The 16232-nt window shown below is 30.3% G+C and overlaps 2 protein-coding genes across 2 annotated transcripts; one reads left to right on the top strand and one right to left on the bottom strand.

Annotated features, from left to right (window-relative positions):
* Positions 1-751: 751 nt before the first annotated feature.
* Positions 752-6329, bottom strand: LOC117922664 (proteasome subunit alpha type-6). Its single transcript, XM_034840838.1, has 9 exons — positions 6171-6329; positions 5508-5602; positions 5345-5426; positions 4748-4844; positions 4498-4556; positions 4248-4330; positions 2878-2973; positions 2443-2502; positions 752-1159 (listed from the first exon to the last, which is right to left on the bottom strand). The coding sequence occupies exons 1-9, from the start codon at positions 6244-6246 to the stop codon at positions 1067-1069; spliced, it is 741 nt and encodes a 246-aa protein (XP_034696729.1). The 5' UTR covers positions 6247-6329; the 3' UTR covers positions 752-1066.
* A 1039-nt stretch (positions 6330-7368) lies between these two features.
* On the top strand, positions 7369-9765 carry LOC117921677 (40S ribosomal protein S29-like). The gene is made up of 3 exons (XM_034839624.1): positions 7369-7499; positions 8749-8848; positions 9452-9765. The coding sequence occupies exons 1-3, from the start codon at positions 7438-7440 to the stop codon at positions 9458-9460; spliced, it is 171 nt and encodes a 56-aa protein (XP_034695515.1). The 5' UTR covers positions 7369-7437; the 3' UTR covers positions 9461-9765.
* Positions 9766-16232: the final 6467 nt, after the last annotated feature.

Raw genomic sequence — 16232 nt, 5'->3', positions numbered from 1 at the left:
CCCATTTATTTGTTCCATATAAATCTAGTTCAAAATAAAATAAATTAAAATTTTATTTTTAAAAATAAAAAAGAAAAAATATATCCAAACAATAGAGACTAATTAGTAGTATTTGTTTTTTTACTTAATTCTAAATAGAAAAATGCTTAATAGTATTAAATATTAGGTTATTTGTTTTTATAGTATTTTATTTCTATTAAGTATTAAAAAGTAAAAAAAAAAAAGAAACTTATGTTATTTTTTTATTTAGAAAAAACTACATATTTTGACTTTTTCTTTTTAATACAAAATTTATAATAAGTCATGAAAAAAATAAAAAAACAAACAATCTAAATTCTAAAAATAAATTATTTTCAACAAAAAACCAAATAAACAAATACCACCTTAAAAATAATTAAAATTAATCCCATCTCATAAAATTAATCCCATCTCACAAAATCGTATCCAATGGATACATCCTATCATACGTAAATATTGTTAAAATTTAATCCCACCTCACAAAAATGTACTATACCTAATATTGTCCTTTATATAATTATATATACTATATAGTAAATCATTTGACTATATATTAAATCATATTCTACAAAGTCCACCCATCAATCCCCCCAATTCGCATTGTAAGCGTTCGAGGCTTGATTGCAAATAAATAATAATTGATTTATAAATATCATAAGTAATTTCAACTTCTAAAGAGCTAATAGAAGGAAGCCTTCTCCATCAATCACTTGGAGGTCATTTGCAATGATTCTGATTAAAACATTAATATGCATTTCCAATCTCTCTCAAAATCACTCCTAAACAAGTTTTTAAGAAAATCAGTCCCAAAAGAGTTCTTAACCATATGATTTCCTCCAAACTCCAGTGATCTAACACTTTGCATTTTTAAATCAAGTTACAAAAGAAAGTAGAGCAATGGAAACAGAAGAACCAGTCAGCCTGATAACAACAGTCTCGATAAAGCGACTTTAAGCTTGTCCCAGAGGACTAAAATTACAGAAAACAATAAGCATTTTCTGAACTAATAATCATACTTGTCCAGGTGGTTTCAGGTAGAGATCAGGACTCAGTCGCGCTCGCTTATGGCAGTCAAGTGCTCGTCGATCTCCTCGGTGGACAACACTCTGAAGGCAGGGCTGTCAGTCCTCACCACTCCAACCTGTCAAAAATAACAGCAGTTCATTAACTTTATGGGAGGTTCTAGGTTCAAGTCAAATCTCAAATTCTTGTTCGATAATATTAATGGAAATCAAAAATAAAAAAGGAAAAAAAATTCCCAAATAGGAGGGCCTAGTTCGATTCGTAGATGTCTGCAAGAGTTGGATGTATCTTTTATCTTTTTCCAAGAAATGGGAACATGTGACAGTGGATAATAGGGGGATGGATCATTCCTCTCCTTATACTTCATTGAATATTTGAATTCTGACTGACAAACTGGAAGGAGATAAGAACCACCACTGAGGTGAAATAGGACCTGGGAGATGGATTTCTTGTAGAGACTTTAAACCGGATAAGTATGTGGAGAGTTGGGAAAATACTCCCAGTTCACACTGGTTCGTGTTTGGAACAATGGAATAGAAATGGGAATAAAAAATCCATTTCATTCTCATTCATTAATGTGTTTATGTTACCTTTCAGAATGGGAATGAGAATATAAAAAATTTAGTATGGAAACCACATTTCCTCTCACTAGGGTTTTGATTCCTCTCTTCTACATGGTATTGTGATTCACCTTTATTTTCATCCTATTTTCATTACTATTCCCACACATACCAAGTGCAAGCTAAGAGCACGTTTTCGGTAAGACCCATTGACTAGCACCATTATGCTGCAAATGCAGGATGATAGTGATGATCACCCAGGAATCAGAGTGAAGTCCCACAGTCCCAGAGCATGTATCCTTTGAGTTTGATGGGGTCTCCAGGCTTTGGTGGCATGCAAGGTAAATCAAAAGTTCAAAGAGGAGTTCAAGGTTTACAATTAGGAACTTCTCATTTTGGAAACGGAATGTTTATTCTGATATAATTTCCAAAGCAATGAAAAACAGAAGAAATGCCTAAGAAGGAGATGGGAGATACCGAAGATCACAAGGGAAATATGGTATATAATCAGCTTGGAAAAATGAGGAGAGATTTAAAGTTGAAGTTAACATGGCCTTCCACTGAAAATTGCTGATTTTTTAACTAATTGGAAAGGGAAAAACAATTGACTAGGCTCTTTGGAGAAGAAAATGATATAATTTGGAGTTAGTATAAATGAATCCATTCATCCAGAAGCTAGATATAGAGCCATACTCAGGAGAGATGATAACAAACATTGAAACTGATCCCCAGCAAGGGGACACTCACCATGTCAATGCAACCAAAGAACCAAAAAGCCTTGTAGAGCTCCTCATAATAAAACTATAGCAATAAACAACTAAAAAAAGGACATTTTCAGTACCTCAATCTCGTTGGGCTTGAAGTCCTCTTGCAAAACTGATTGCAGGGCAGAAATAGCGGTCTATAAAATAGAAGCGTTGAAGTGATGTTAGACCACAGGAAAGGAACTAAGAACATGATTGTTTCTACAAAAGGACCATACTTTTGCTAAAAGCTCGATACAATCTCTGGATCAGGCTGCAGAATATTGTATTTCTACAAAGTTGTTTATATATCTTTTAGGAAAGAAGGTGAATCAAAAAGGCAAGTTGCTAGCTTTCAGAGTTTAGTACTGTGCCTTTCAATCTCAAGTTTTTCAATTTAACATTCAACACCAGAAAAGAGAGAGGGGACACATAGAATGAAATGAAAACCATATGCCACAAGTAAGACCAAAGACCTCTCCATGTGCCATAATTAGAAATCCAGATTCCTGAAAAGAAAAAAATACACCTACCTGAACTGTCTCATCATATGAAAATGCAGGATCATTTTTCATTTTCTTCTCCAGGAAGTTAATTGCCTCTTGCTCTTTTAATCCAGCACTTGTTGCCTAGAACATATCAGAATGAATTTATTAAATATGGAGTTTCTTTGGAGTTGCAGTCAGTCAAAAAACAAGCAAAACATGACTCTGAAATACTAAGGGATCAGTGAATCCATATTAACAGCATCATGAAGTCTGAACTAGCAACGGACAGCTACTATCTAGAAAAAAAGACATCTATTAACACAAATACACAATTAAAGAAAGCCCCAAGAATTCAAAAGATAAATTCTTCCTCTACAACAACGGATTTCCAAATCAATGGGTAAAACAAATATAACCAGTAAATATATTATATATCATCAAGCTGCTATGTCCATATCTGATATGCATATGTAGTAGTCGTCATGTTCATGAAAGCATTATGACTATTTTAAAATAAAAATAAAAATAAATATAATATTATACAATTGGAAAACCAATCAAAGCAAACAAAATCAGCAAACATGAGGGAAAAAATGTTTACATATTATCCTCCCAATAAAAGTACACCAAACTAATGTCTGTGATGTAAATAATATTTGTCTTACCCATAAGGTTGAATAGAGTTAATCCAGTACTAGAGATTTTTTTTTTTAATCAGAAACAAGAGATGTATTTATTAAGGTTAAAAAGAATATGAGGAGGATGAGGAGTCCTCCCCACGATTACAAAAAAAAACTGATCAAAATATGATTGAACTCCTCCACCATACAAGGAGTCTATACAAAAGGTTTAGACTACAACACAATATACAAATATGCCATCTCCCCAAATTATGACTAATCTCCTCTCAATGATCTCCAAACCCCTTTGATCTACACAATGAATGCTAATAGAGTTGAATAACACTAAGAGGAATGCCTTTGAAAGCCTCAGTGCGTGAGACCCAAAAAGAGGAAAGAAGTAAAGTGAAAAAAAAATGTATTAACACCCAATGGACATATCATAGGAGTTAATTATGTTGCTTATGAGAGGAGTTTTTTTTTGGATATTATGTTATATTTTCTTTCTTCTTCTTTATTTGTTTATTTATTTACTTTTTTTGGTTAAGTGGAATTGAGCCTGGAACCTTCCCATCCCCACTCCACTGTGCCACCCAAACCAAGCTTCTGGGCATTGATTATGATTGGTATTATAGAGAGTCAACAAAAAGCCAAGAGGAGTAAAGAAACTGAGAAGTGTCAGAAGTAGTTATTGGATTCAGTCTCGAAGCTGAAAATTTCCAATGCTATTCCATTCTTTTTTGACATACTTCTGTATTCTATATATAGAATATGATAGAAACAACTTGTATATACCTTATGGCCAAAGAAATGGCCAGCTGGGTCACATTTGAAGAGGCGAGGTCCATTTTCATCATCAATACCCAAGATCATGGCAACTTCCAAAACAAATATAGAGAATGGTGAGAAAAAAGGACATCAGGAGAAAGCTAACGAATTATCAAATTTCAAGTAAAAACCCTAGCTCTAGTAATGTAATTGCATCAGATGATCTTTAAACTATAAAGGAAATTGTCCATGACTGAGGAAAAGACTAGAAACAAACCTACTCCAAGAGGTCTCATGTATGCATGTTGAGTATAGACTTGTGATTTGTCAGCAATCCTGAAAGGACCCAACAAAATTCATGTCTTTTAGAAAACAAAATGTAACTGATATCTCTAAATCAAACATATCAGCATAATTTGTTGAGTAGTCAATAACTGTATGCCAAAGAATTCAGTGGTAGCGGAAAATAAGTGGACCAAAATTACAATACCATCTAGTGGGATTTAATAGGAACAAAATTACAATACCATCTGGCCAATACATCTACAGGCATTTCATATCCATATCTGAAGCGAAACTCGGCTGCTTCATTCCTTGCTTGTTGAACCAAAGTCCTTGCATCAGCTGGAAAATGGCATGCCAAAGATTACCAAAGGTTCACTAATCCAAAAGAGCCTTCGATATGAAATAACATCTTGACCTCACCACTCAAGAAGATGTAGCAAACCTAAACTTTGGACTGATAAAAGTAACAACCGACAGAAAACGTATACCATAAATCTAGAACAAATTTTGTACTATTACATGTTACCATTAACCAAACCAATCATAGGTAAAACACCAAGTAGAAAACAAAACATGGAACAGAAAATCGCAAAATCAATACAATTGAGCTCACTGTTTGAAGTCATAAGACATGCTCCAATTGAATCAATAGAAGACAAAATTTTCCTAGGGAAACAAAGGTTGAGGAGCAAAGAGATATTCCTTTGAGAAGCAAAATTGGGTTTCATGGTAAAAATTCCAATTGAGATAGATGGAATCAACAGGAAAATATTTTCTGAAAATTTTCAATATTTATATACACAAAAACAATCAGCTCCGAAAGGTAATAAGATGCAAACCAGTCATGCCAGTGGCTAACAACCCCAGGAACTTGGTGATGGGGAAAAGATGTGTGACACTGGTCTGATCCAAAAGCTTGTCCTGCATCAAATTTCAAAACTAATAAATTTGAGGTACACATAATAACATAAAATATTAATGTAATCCAACAACAATACTTACAGGAACCTTCTTCTGTGTTACAACACAGACTGAGTCCTTTCCTCGAACACCAATGGAGGTGATTCCAGAAGCCTTAACAGCTTTAAATGCATACTCTATTCATATAGAAAACAAAAACCACTCAGATTCGACAAATGAAAAAACATATAATTCTGGTTGTCTGGTGAGAAACAAAGGGTAATAATTGAATCCAAACTATCCAATTAATTACTTCATCAAGCAACCAAATCTGGGTCTCGACAAATCTGTGATCTATGCAAGCCCCAAATCCTACACTGTGTTGTTTCATTTAACACAAGAAGAAAATCTCAAAATCTTGCCTCAATCGAGCCAAACAGTTAAATCTAATAGTATTCAGTGCTCCTTCCTTTTCCTACATTTCCTCAGAAACCAGATAGAAAAACCCCCGAAATGCTTTTGAAAGAAAAAAATAAATAAAAATACTGCAGTTTATTACACCCAGCTACAATCAACTCAACATATGACTCCACAATGTTCAAGTTTCTATCGCTGAGAGAAATAACGGAGGCTAATAACGCAAACTATTAAGATTACTCCTCGGAAAAAATGCAATAGAACTATTATCGAAATTTCAAACTTCTTTCTTCGTTTTCTCAGGAAACTAACGGGGGATTAGGTCAAATCAGGGATGAGAATTCATACCTACTTGGAAGAGACGACCTTCTGGAGAAAAGATTGTAATGTGACGATCGTAGCCACCTCCACTTCCGCGACTCATGCTTTGATACTTTGATTTCCGTTTGGGGTTTCGTGCGGAAGAGACTTGCAGAGAAAAAGAGCTATCGAGAGAAGAAGGGGAAGCTTTCTTCGCAAGAATACAGAAAGAAGCACACTCCTGTATAAATGTATTTGGAACGACATAAAACGACGTCGTTTGAATGGGTTCCTCTGAGCCCAGTCCAATAAGTTTTGCTTTTGGGCTTCGGCCTCGACTTAGAAGCCTATTTCACTTTATAGAGCTGGTAACATTTTCAAAAATAATATTTAATAATCATTTTTAAAAATAAATTTAAATTATTTTTAGAAATAAAATTTTGTTTGGAATTCAAGTATAAATAACCGTTTTCTTTACTAGTTATCTATAAAGGTGTTGTACACTTATCAGTTAGCTCAGCGTTTCCCATATTAGAATTTTTTCCTCCATATTTTTTTTATCTTTCATTTATGTTATTCAAAACTAAGAGTTTGTTTCGTATAAATTATAGAAAGTGCTTTTAACATGAAAAAAATGTATTTGAAAAAAAAAAATTTAATAAAATTTAAAAAGTATTTTTAAAAATCTAAAAAATCATTTATAGTATTTTTTTAATAAACAATTAATATGTAATTCTCTAAAAACACTTTGAATAAAACCACTATAAAACACACTCTAAAAGTGTGTTTTAATAATAATTATATGAAACATTTTTAACTTTTTTAATACTTGAAAGATACAAATTTTATAATGTTAGAAAAGTTAAAAGCGTTTCATAAAATTACTATCAAACAAGTTTCAATAATGTGTTTAGCAGTGATTCGGAGAAGTGTTTCTACCATTTTCAACACTTAAAAATAGAAAATTTAAAGCATTATAAAAACTAAAAACACTTCATAATATCATTGTAAAACACAGTCTAGATATAGTCAAGTATTTCATTTTCATTTTCCTGTCACACTTCCCAATTGCCAAACATGACCTAAAAGGCAATTAATTACTTTACTAAAGCCTAAACTAGCCCAAGATGAACCCAACTTGGGCTAAATCCCAGTTAGCCCAACCCAACTTTACATCGAATAGCCCAACCCCGGCCCAAAGATCTGGGCAATCGTCCTTCGGCCATGATGGTGAATCTTACCATTTTCTTAGCTTCACTTTAGGGTTCCCACTCTGCATTGTCGCCTCCGAGCTAGGGTTTTGCCGCATTCGAAAATGGGCCACTCCAACGTCTGGAACTCGCACCCCAAGAACTATGGCCCTGGTTCACGTACCTGGTGAGTCCAATCTCTTCTGTCACTGTAAATTTACATTTCATGATTTCTCAAAACCCATCGTTTTGATCTCATACTGACTCGCATTTTCTGATTTTCGAATGTATTGATTCTCTGCAATTGTTTGATTGGAAAATATTATTGTTTTAACACCATTTACCCTCGAGTTTTCATCATTATGCTATTGATATGTACAATAGGCTGTGTTGTTGAAGAATTTGTATGTTGTGGTTTGTAATTGGGATCTTATACTGTTGTTCACAATTCTCTGCAATCGTTTGATTTTGGAATATTATTGTTTAACGCCATTTACCATTGAGTTTTTATCATTGTGACATTGATCCGTAGAATAAGCCGTGTGGTTGAAGAATTTGTAAGTAGTTGTTTGTATTTGGGATGTTATACTATTCATGTTGTTTGGCATTTATTGATTTGTGTGACTATGTGAATGTGGGGCTTCATTGTTTTTTTGTATATACGATTGAGCTTCCATCATCAGATGTTAGAATGTGTGAGCTTCATTGTTGAAGATTTAGCATCACGTGGGATGTTTAAAGGTTGTAATGGCAGAAAATTTCTGGGTACCAACGTCTTAAAAAATTCAGTGAAATGGAAAGCAGTTTGTGTCATTTTCAAGAAGTGCCAAAAGTGTTCTTGTGCTAATTGCTATAAGCAGATACAATTCAATGTGGGGATGCAGTTTAAAATGATGGAACCTTTTTTATTCCATGTTTCACATCTTTTGGGAAAACAAAGTGGGGATGCAATTTAAAATGATGTGGGTTCTCACCTTTATGACAAGGCTATATTTGGTATACAAGGAGAAGCGAGAATGTAAGAAAGGAAACAAAAGAGTGAGGAGAAATACAATTCAAAATTGATTCAAATAAAATTTTTAATTCACTCTTTTTTTTTCTTTTTTTTTACTTCTTTCACCTTTCAAAAAGAAGTGAAGAATTTCAAAATGTATAAATTAGGGTTTCATATTTTTTCATTGCAATCAGATAAGTTATCGATTTTCCTTTTATCATTTTTTGTTTTTTTCCTTCTCTTGTTGGCTACTTATCTTCAAGATTCAATCAGGGACTAAAGGGGGCTAACGTTTGAAAAGTGAAGTGGGTTTCATATGTTGACCTTCTAATTTCTATATTTGTTTTTGTAGTCTTATAACAGATAATTTTATTCTTTTGACAAACGGACTTCGAATGATTATATAACGATTTCTAAAACACTTTTGTGAATGTGTTATCAGCCGTGTTTGTGGGAACCCACATGGTTTGATCAGGAAGTACGGGCTCATGTGTTGCAGGCAGTGCTTCCGCAGCAATGCCAAGGAGATTGGCTTCATCAAGGTCAGTTTTTGATCCTTGTGATATCTCTTTAGTCTGGAAAAGCAAACTTATTGGGCAGATCCTATTAACAAGCAGCAGTCATGGTTTGGATCAGATCTTTTGCTGTGTTATGTGTTTTGGACCAATGTTATGTGTTTTACATAAAAAATCCCGATACTAGATTCCCCAACAAAAACATTCTCAAGCTTGTGCTTCTGAGCCACATGGGCATCCACATGGTCTAACTTTTTTTTTCTCTTTGTACGTGACAAAATTGGTAACTAGGTTTATTTTTTATATATTTCTTTCAACTCATTTTACTTATCTTTCTTCATCTATATAAAGATCAAATAATTTATAAATATATAAGTTTCTAACTAATTATAATTATAATTTTATTTTCTTTCACATTTTTATGGTAAACCAAACATGATAAAATCATTTGCCTTAGCATTTGCTTTCATTTCCTTGGTAATTTTCAGTAACGAAATATGGCTTGAGGTGACTGTTACCTGCAAGCATTTGCAAAATATAGATCTTTGTATATTTTTCTCTTCTTTTTATACCTTTGCATCATCTCAAATGCCTAATGGTTTATTCTGTAAATTTCTTTCCGCTCTTCAGTACCGTTAAGAAAGAGGATGCTTCTATTTCAGTACTCGGCATGCAATGGATTACCAACGATTTACAATTGATATCAGCAGAAACTCGAGGAAAGTTATTTTCTTAGTCTGTTAAGCGCTCTAGACAACATCTTCAATTCTGTAGACTGCTAATGTTTTGATTCTACACCACCTTGAATGCTGCTGTTATTTTTCAATTCTGTTGCCAAGTGAATTATCAGTTCTTATTTACTTCTTTTTTTCCTTTTGATTCTACTTCTGTTTGGGAATTTGAATGTTTTTTCCCTGTGGGAATTGGGATAAAGCTTGAACCAATGAAGTTGATGTCCATCAATAGAAGATCATTTTCAAAACTCTTTGTCAAGCAAACCTACTCATTTAACTCCTAACCAAAATCATGGAGCTTTTTTCAACTCATTTCTTATTCAGGCAGGATATAGGACCACGATGGCTGTGCTATACGACCATGACTTGTAGCAGTAAAATTTGAAATTCGTGTGCCATGTCCCTCCAACACAATGATAGGACCACTAGGCTTAGCCATGAGATGAGATAGCCCTTTTTTCACTGGTTTACATCTGGCCGGTCTGCTCGCCTCCCAATTAATGGCTTGTGTCCACCCTCGTTATAATTGGTAAGGTTGTTGAGGCTCTCATTTGCTGGAACCGAAAGGTTTGTCAATGGTGGGGCTCCTCCTCGCTTGGTTCTTGTTTGGGTTGATTTTGAGAAGTGAAAAAGGCTTTTTTTGAAGCTTGATAAGAGCTTTTTAGAATGTTAAAAACGTGACATTTTTTTTTCAAAATTTAATATAAAAATCTTGATAGTGTTAATGTTACTTATAGAAATTCAAATGTTTTTTTTATTTAAATGTCAAATTAAGATTTTTTACAAATTATTTTATGATGTTTTATAGAATAAAAATGTCTTCGGGAACTTGAAATGATTTTAATATTTTTAAGAATTTTTTTGTTTTTCAGTTGTTGAATGTGTTTTCTTGTATTTTTATTCTAAATAATAAAAATTTGTTTGCGAAAATAGTTATCAAATAGGATCTTTAGCAAAACAATTGAGTTTTTGAAAATTGTTTTGTAATGTTTTATAATACAAAAGTTTATTTAGAAATCTAAAATATTTTTAAGTTATTTTTTATATTTTAAAATATGTTTTAAAAATAACTTATATGTGATATCTTATTTTTCTTATCATTTTTCATAATTGCATTATTTTTTTAAATAATAAAAAATAACCAAAAAAAAAGTTGTTTTGAAAACATCTTAATTTTTGTTTTAAAAAACACAACTTTTTTTTCTTTTTTTGTCAAACATTATTTTCTTTTTTTTCTTTTTTGTTTTAATAATTAAAAAAAACTGTTTTCAAAAGCAATTATGAAATATACCCTTAGTATTTTTTTAGTTTAAATCGGAGTAATTGACTACAAACTTGATCCAACCCACCCTAGATGCACATTGATTTACAAACTTAATCCAACCCACCCTAGACGCACATTGACTATTGACTACAAACCTAATCCAACCCACCCTAGACGCGCATTGACTACAAACTTAATCCAACTCACCCGAGATGCACCCATAATTCTTATGAGCGAAAAACTTAATTGTCCAACTTTTGTGTATTCACGCTTGAAAGACATGCTTTTGTTACGTTCAATGAATTGGAAGTTGGAACAACGTGCAGCTTTCTTGTGGGCCCGTGGTTTGATTTTGGGCATCACACTTTTTGTTGTCTTTCATTTCAAGATTCGGTTATGAATCATTACTGTCGGTGCCATTTACGATTCTACTATTAATCTGTCATGCATGCATCCTTTCTTCCTTTTTTGACGTCCTAGCCAGACTGTAGATGAAATCATATGTCCATGCGGAGGCATTAGGAGACTCTATTTTCTAATGTTTGGTAAATAACTAAATATTGACGAGAATGACGAGGATGGTGGACACTGGACTTTAAGGGGCATTTAATTAAAATATGATATTTTTAAAATAGTTTCTAAATAATTTTTTTTTATAATATCAATTGAAAGTTATCTTTTAAGAGTATAATTTCAACTTAGATGTAGAAGTTGTCTATTTAAAATACAACTTTAAAATCGAAACATAATTTGAGATTGAATTTATCATATTTTAATAAATAATTTTTTTAAATCATTGTTTTTTATTTAAAAAAAAAAAAACATTGTAAAGGCGTATTTGATTATTGTTCTTACAAATAATTTTGTCAAAAAAGAACTTTTTGATTTTTGGCAAACTAATAATAAAAAATGGATTTTTTCAAATTATTTTTAAAAAATATTGTTTTTGACAACATGTATTTTTTTCTTTTAAAGAGTATTTTTTAATCAAAGGTTTAAGATATAGAGAATAATTTAAAAACTTTTGTATTGCATTATGACACCTTCATGAATAACAATTTGAGAAAAATATTTTTTACATTTGGATTTTTAAAAAGAAATTTGTTTCCACAAAACAACTGAAAATTTAGGCCTTTTTCTAAACAAATAGTTTTTAAAAACAATTTTTGAAAATTATTTTACACAATAAAAGTCTGTTTAAGAATATAAAATTATTTTTAATATTTTTAAATTTGTTTTAAAATTAATTTTTATTTGTAATCATTATACGTGTTTATATAATTATTTTTTAATACAACTCTAAAAAACTAATTAAAAAACAATTAAAAAAAATTTGAAAACACTCTATTTTTGTTTTGTTATAATAAAAAACATAAATAAAATAAAAAACAGTTTATAATTATTAAACGTGTTTGTCAGTTTTTATTATTCTTAAAATAAAAAACTGTTTTCGAAAACAGTTGCTGCATTAACAATTATTTTTTGAGAAGTAATTTTAAAAACATCATATATTGAGCCATTCATGGTGGGTGGGCAGGGTGGTGGGGGTTGTGGGGAGTTTGAGCTATTTTTATACCTTTATATTTTTTATTTTTGTAAAAAATATGAATAATAAATAAAATAAAATAAGAATATTTGGTCATTTGCAATGTTAATATAAATATATTTTCTTAAAATTAGTCTATGTGGCATTGTAAGCCCTAGTCAAACCTAAATTTAAAAATGTTAGGGCATGCCAAATCACCATTTTTACTGTGACAGATGGTTATTTCATATCAATGAACCGGAGATAATTAAGTGATGAAAATGACTACGGTGCATATAATATTATTATTAAATATAATATTTAGGAGCATGCTTATCAATTTATCATAAGCCTTCTCGCGTGACTCACGGTGATTTGAAATGCATACCATTTTTTAAAATTTTAGTACTGTTCTGGAATGAGGTGATGTTTTTTTTATTTATTTAATTTTAAATAAAACCTTAATATTTAATAATGTTAAATATTAAATTATTTGTTTTCGTAGTATTTTATTTTTATTAAATATTAAAAAAATAAAAAAAATCAATATATTATTTTTTCTATTTAAAAAAAATTACATATTTTTTATTTTTATGTTTAGTAAAAAAATTATAATAAATAATGAAAAAATAAAAAAAAAAACTAACCACCTAAATTTTGAAAACAAATTACTTTCAATAAAAAACTAAAAAAATAAACACCATCTAACTTAAAAAAGTTTATATAGATAGGTTGCCCCCCTAAAGCAAAATGCGGACTCTACTACTGAATTTATTTATATTTTAAAAATAAAATAACATGATGAATTACAAATTATGAATTCCTTTACCTTAAAAATAGATTTCAAAAGTAAAATAAAGTCAATTATTTTGAATTGTTAAATGAAAAATATATAATTAAATTAGATATAATTAAAATTAGTGAAAATTATATATATATATATATATATATATATATATATATATATATATTATTTAAATCAGTGTAATCAAATAAATCAAATAGAATAAACTTAATATATAAAAATAATTTATTAATTTTAAATTTATTTTATTTTCCTCACATTTTCCATGAAAGAAACCAAACATATTTCCGTTTTTTCAATAGGACACTAAACATAGCTTTAAATAAATTAAAGCTCGAATAGACCATTTGAGAGATCCCAATACTCCCTTTCCACTTGTCGTAATTAAAGTTATTAAAGTATCTCTTTACTCTTAATCCTTATCAATAATTCAAAATCCTAAAGTGAGACTAGACCCCAATATATTAAAAAAAAAAAATGAGAATCTACTTTACTTTTACGGTAATTCGAAGTCTGAAAACGGGACTAGACCCCAATGTGAAAAACTGACCAAGGAGGCTCCCATTAAATGTCTTTCTAATCAAATCATATCTTATAAAGCTCGGTCCCTACATACCTTTCAGGTTTTTCACGGATTTAAACAATGTTTTCAACCCGCTTTATTTCAAACGGGCCCCACTCCCCACTGGGTCACATTTATCACATTTCATGGCGTTTCTTAAAGATCGGGTCACCGGCGGTCAGATTTGGTAGGACGACCACTTCCAGGCTTTTTTCTTCTATTAATCATTGTAGCTCGTTTTTTGTCTCCAAGTGAATCCCGGGTGTACAGTCTCCTTAACTCTCCACCGTCAGATCAAACCCAAAGTGGATCCAACGGGGGAGACCAGAAAACCCACCGCCTCCTCCTCGTGTTCCCTTTGAAATCATTCATACGTGGTCCAGTCCGGGATTGGACCACGCCCAGTCCTATCAGTTGTAACTCTTTTTTTATGCTTTTATTTATTTAATTATTTTATCCTTTTTTTTATTTGGATAAACTGTAAAACCACAAATTTTTACTTTTTACTGGGTATCAAATTACCCCCTAAAACTTTTTTATTCTTTGAATGCCATCACCTTTAAATCATAAATAAATATATATAAAGTTTTGGGTATTTCGAAAAATTAAAAAAAAGAAACGAGAAAAATAAAAAATAGATTTAAATTTAATAAATTATTTTTACATATTTATTCAAACTCGTTTTATTTTAATTTTTTTGTTATATACAAATTTAAAATTATATAAAATTTTTATCAATTTTAATTATATTTTATTGTTTTGTGATGAAATTAAATATGAAAAAAAATATTTTAAAAATAAGAATAGTTTTAAAAATATTCTCTCATTATGTTATTATATTGACATTAAATTAATAAGAATAGTTTTTATAATTATTTTTCTTTTTGGAAAGGATGAAGCGGTGGGAGACAAGTAATTAAATGATATACTGTAGCGTTAATAATGCCTACCTAATTCAACCCTAAACATGCGGGGGTCTTGATTTGAAAATGGGCTACACATCACCCAAAGGTTTTATTTAAAATCTATATTATATTATTTTGAGAATATAGAATATTATTTTGTTCACTCATTAGCTTTAACATGCTTGTCACAAATAGTGGACTCCAAACCTCTAGCTATTTTTTTTAATTAATTATTTTTTAAAAGGCTGGTTATATGTTTTTTCGTAATTAATAAGAATGACGAATTTTGATATAATTGGAATCGATTATATTTTTACGGGTTTGAGTTGAGTATAATTATATTTGAGTCAATTTTATATTGATATGCATAATTTTTTTTAATAACCGATTGATTGTGGACTGATCTATAAATACAAATTCGATTCAAATTTATTTATTTATTTAATAATCATAATAATTAATCTCGTTATATCGATAATCTATTTAATTTTTATTTGACTCATTTAAAATTTTAGTTTTGAATAAATAGGTCAACTTAATTGTAAAAATTGCAACTAAAGGTTCATCAACGTACGTAAATCTAACTCCACCTAATTGTTAAACATAGGGGATGGTAACGGAATAGATCACCTCATCCCAATCTCGTCTCATTTATTTATATTTAAGAGGTGGGATAAGTATAGAAAATTTTCATATCCACCTTGTCGTATCACATCCCATTTAATTTATTTGTTAAATTTTAAACAAAATTTTATCAAATTTCCAAAATTAATTTATATTAAAAATAAAAATATAATTTATAAATAAATAAATATTTATCATTTTTTATGAAAAATATATATTTTATTTATATTAAAAAAAGTTGAAAAAATAAAAAAACACACAATTAAAATACTTTTTTTTTAAATTATATATAATTAGGATGAAACTCGGATTTTTACAAGTAAACAGGTTCTAAAGTCTAAACATATTTATCTTTATCTCAAATTCTTAGTATTGAGAATAAAGAGATAAATATCTAAAAAAACCCATCTTATTTTAATTCTTAATTAAATAAAATTTAATTATATATAAATTATATGACGTAAAATGTGTTTAATAATTAGATCATATTTTAGTTTACCAATTTTTAGTCAAATACTTAGATTTTTTACACGAGAAGAAGAATTATGACCTTTATTAAGGGTGTGATGGAATAAAGTCAACCTTATAATAAAATGAATATCTTTTGTCTTTATCTTCCCTGGAAAGCAAATTCACAAATTTGGAAATGAATTGAAAAATTGGCATCTTTTATCTCTTGGGAGAATAGGGTCCCCCATGCTTAGAAATAAAGTTTTAGGCTTACGCATTCCTTACTTCCACTTTAATTAATAATTTATGCTTAACAATTAAATTATTAATTTGTAATTAAATTTGTGTGTAAGAAAAATATTTTAATTGAGAATAACGTGTCGCCTCTACATTCTTTATCCGTTGGTTGGTAGTACTGTTCCATGGAGGGGCTACGATATGGTCTACATGTACACGTGTCGATCGAAGGTTGGCTGCACGTATTTAATAAAATTAATATATATATTTTTTAACGAGTACAGCTCGTCGTCTTCGGCCGTGCT

Source organism: Vitis riparia, chromosome 9, assembly GCF_004353265.1.
Source record: "Vitis riparia cultivar Riparia Gloire de Montpellier isolate 1030 chromosome 9, EGFV_Vit.rip_1.0, whole genome shotgun sequence".
Taxonomy (NCBI): Eukaryota; Viridiplantae; Streptophyta; class Magnoliopsida; order Vitales; family Vitaceae; genus Vitis; species Vitis riparia.
This window is presented reverse-complemented; position numbering and strand designations above follow the sequence as displayed.

Bases quoted from the DNA above. Each gene is read 5' to 3' on its own strand.
- LOC117922664 (XM_034840838.1), bottom strand. From the start codon at position 6,246: ATGAGTCGCGGAAGTGGAGGTGGCTACGATCGTCACATTACAATCTTT. The intron at 4,845-5,344 runs GTTTGCATCTTA...GCCATTTTCCAG, and splicing joins GTTAGCCACTGGCATGACTG to CTGATGCAAGGACTTTGGTT. The intron at 2,503-2,877 runs GTAGGTGTATTT...TCTATTTTATAG, and splicing joins CATATGATGAGACAGTTCAG to ACCGCTATTTCTGCCCTGCA.
- LOC117921677 (XM_034839624.1), top strand. From the start codon at position 7,438: ATGGGCCACTCCAACGTCTGGAACTCGCACCCCAAGAACTATGGCCCT. The intron at 7,500-8,748 runs GTGAGTCCAATC...ATGTGTTATCAG, and splicing joins GGCCCTGGTTCACGTACCTG to CCGTGTTTGTGGGAACCCAC.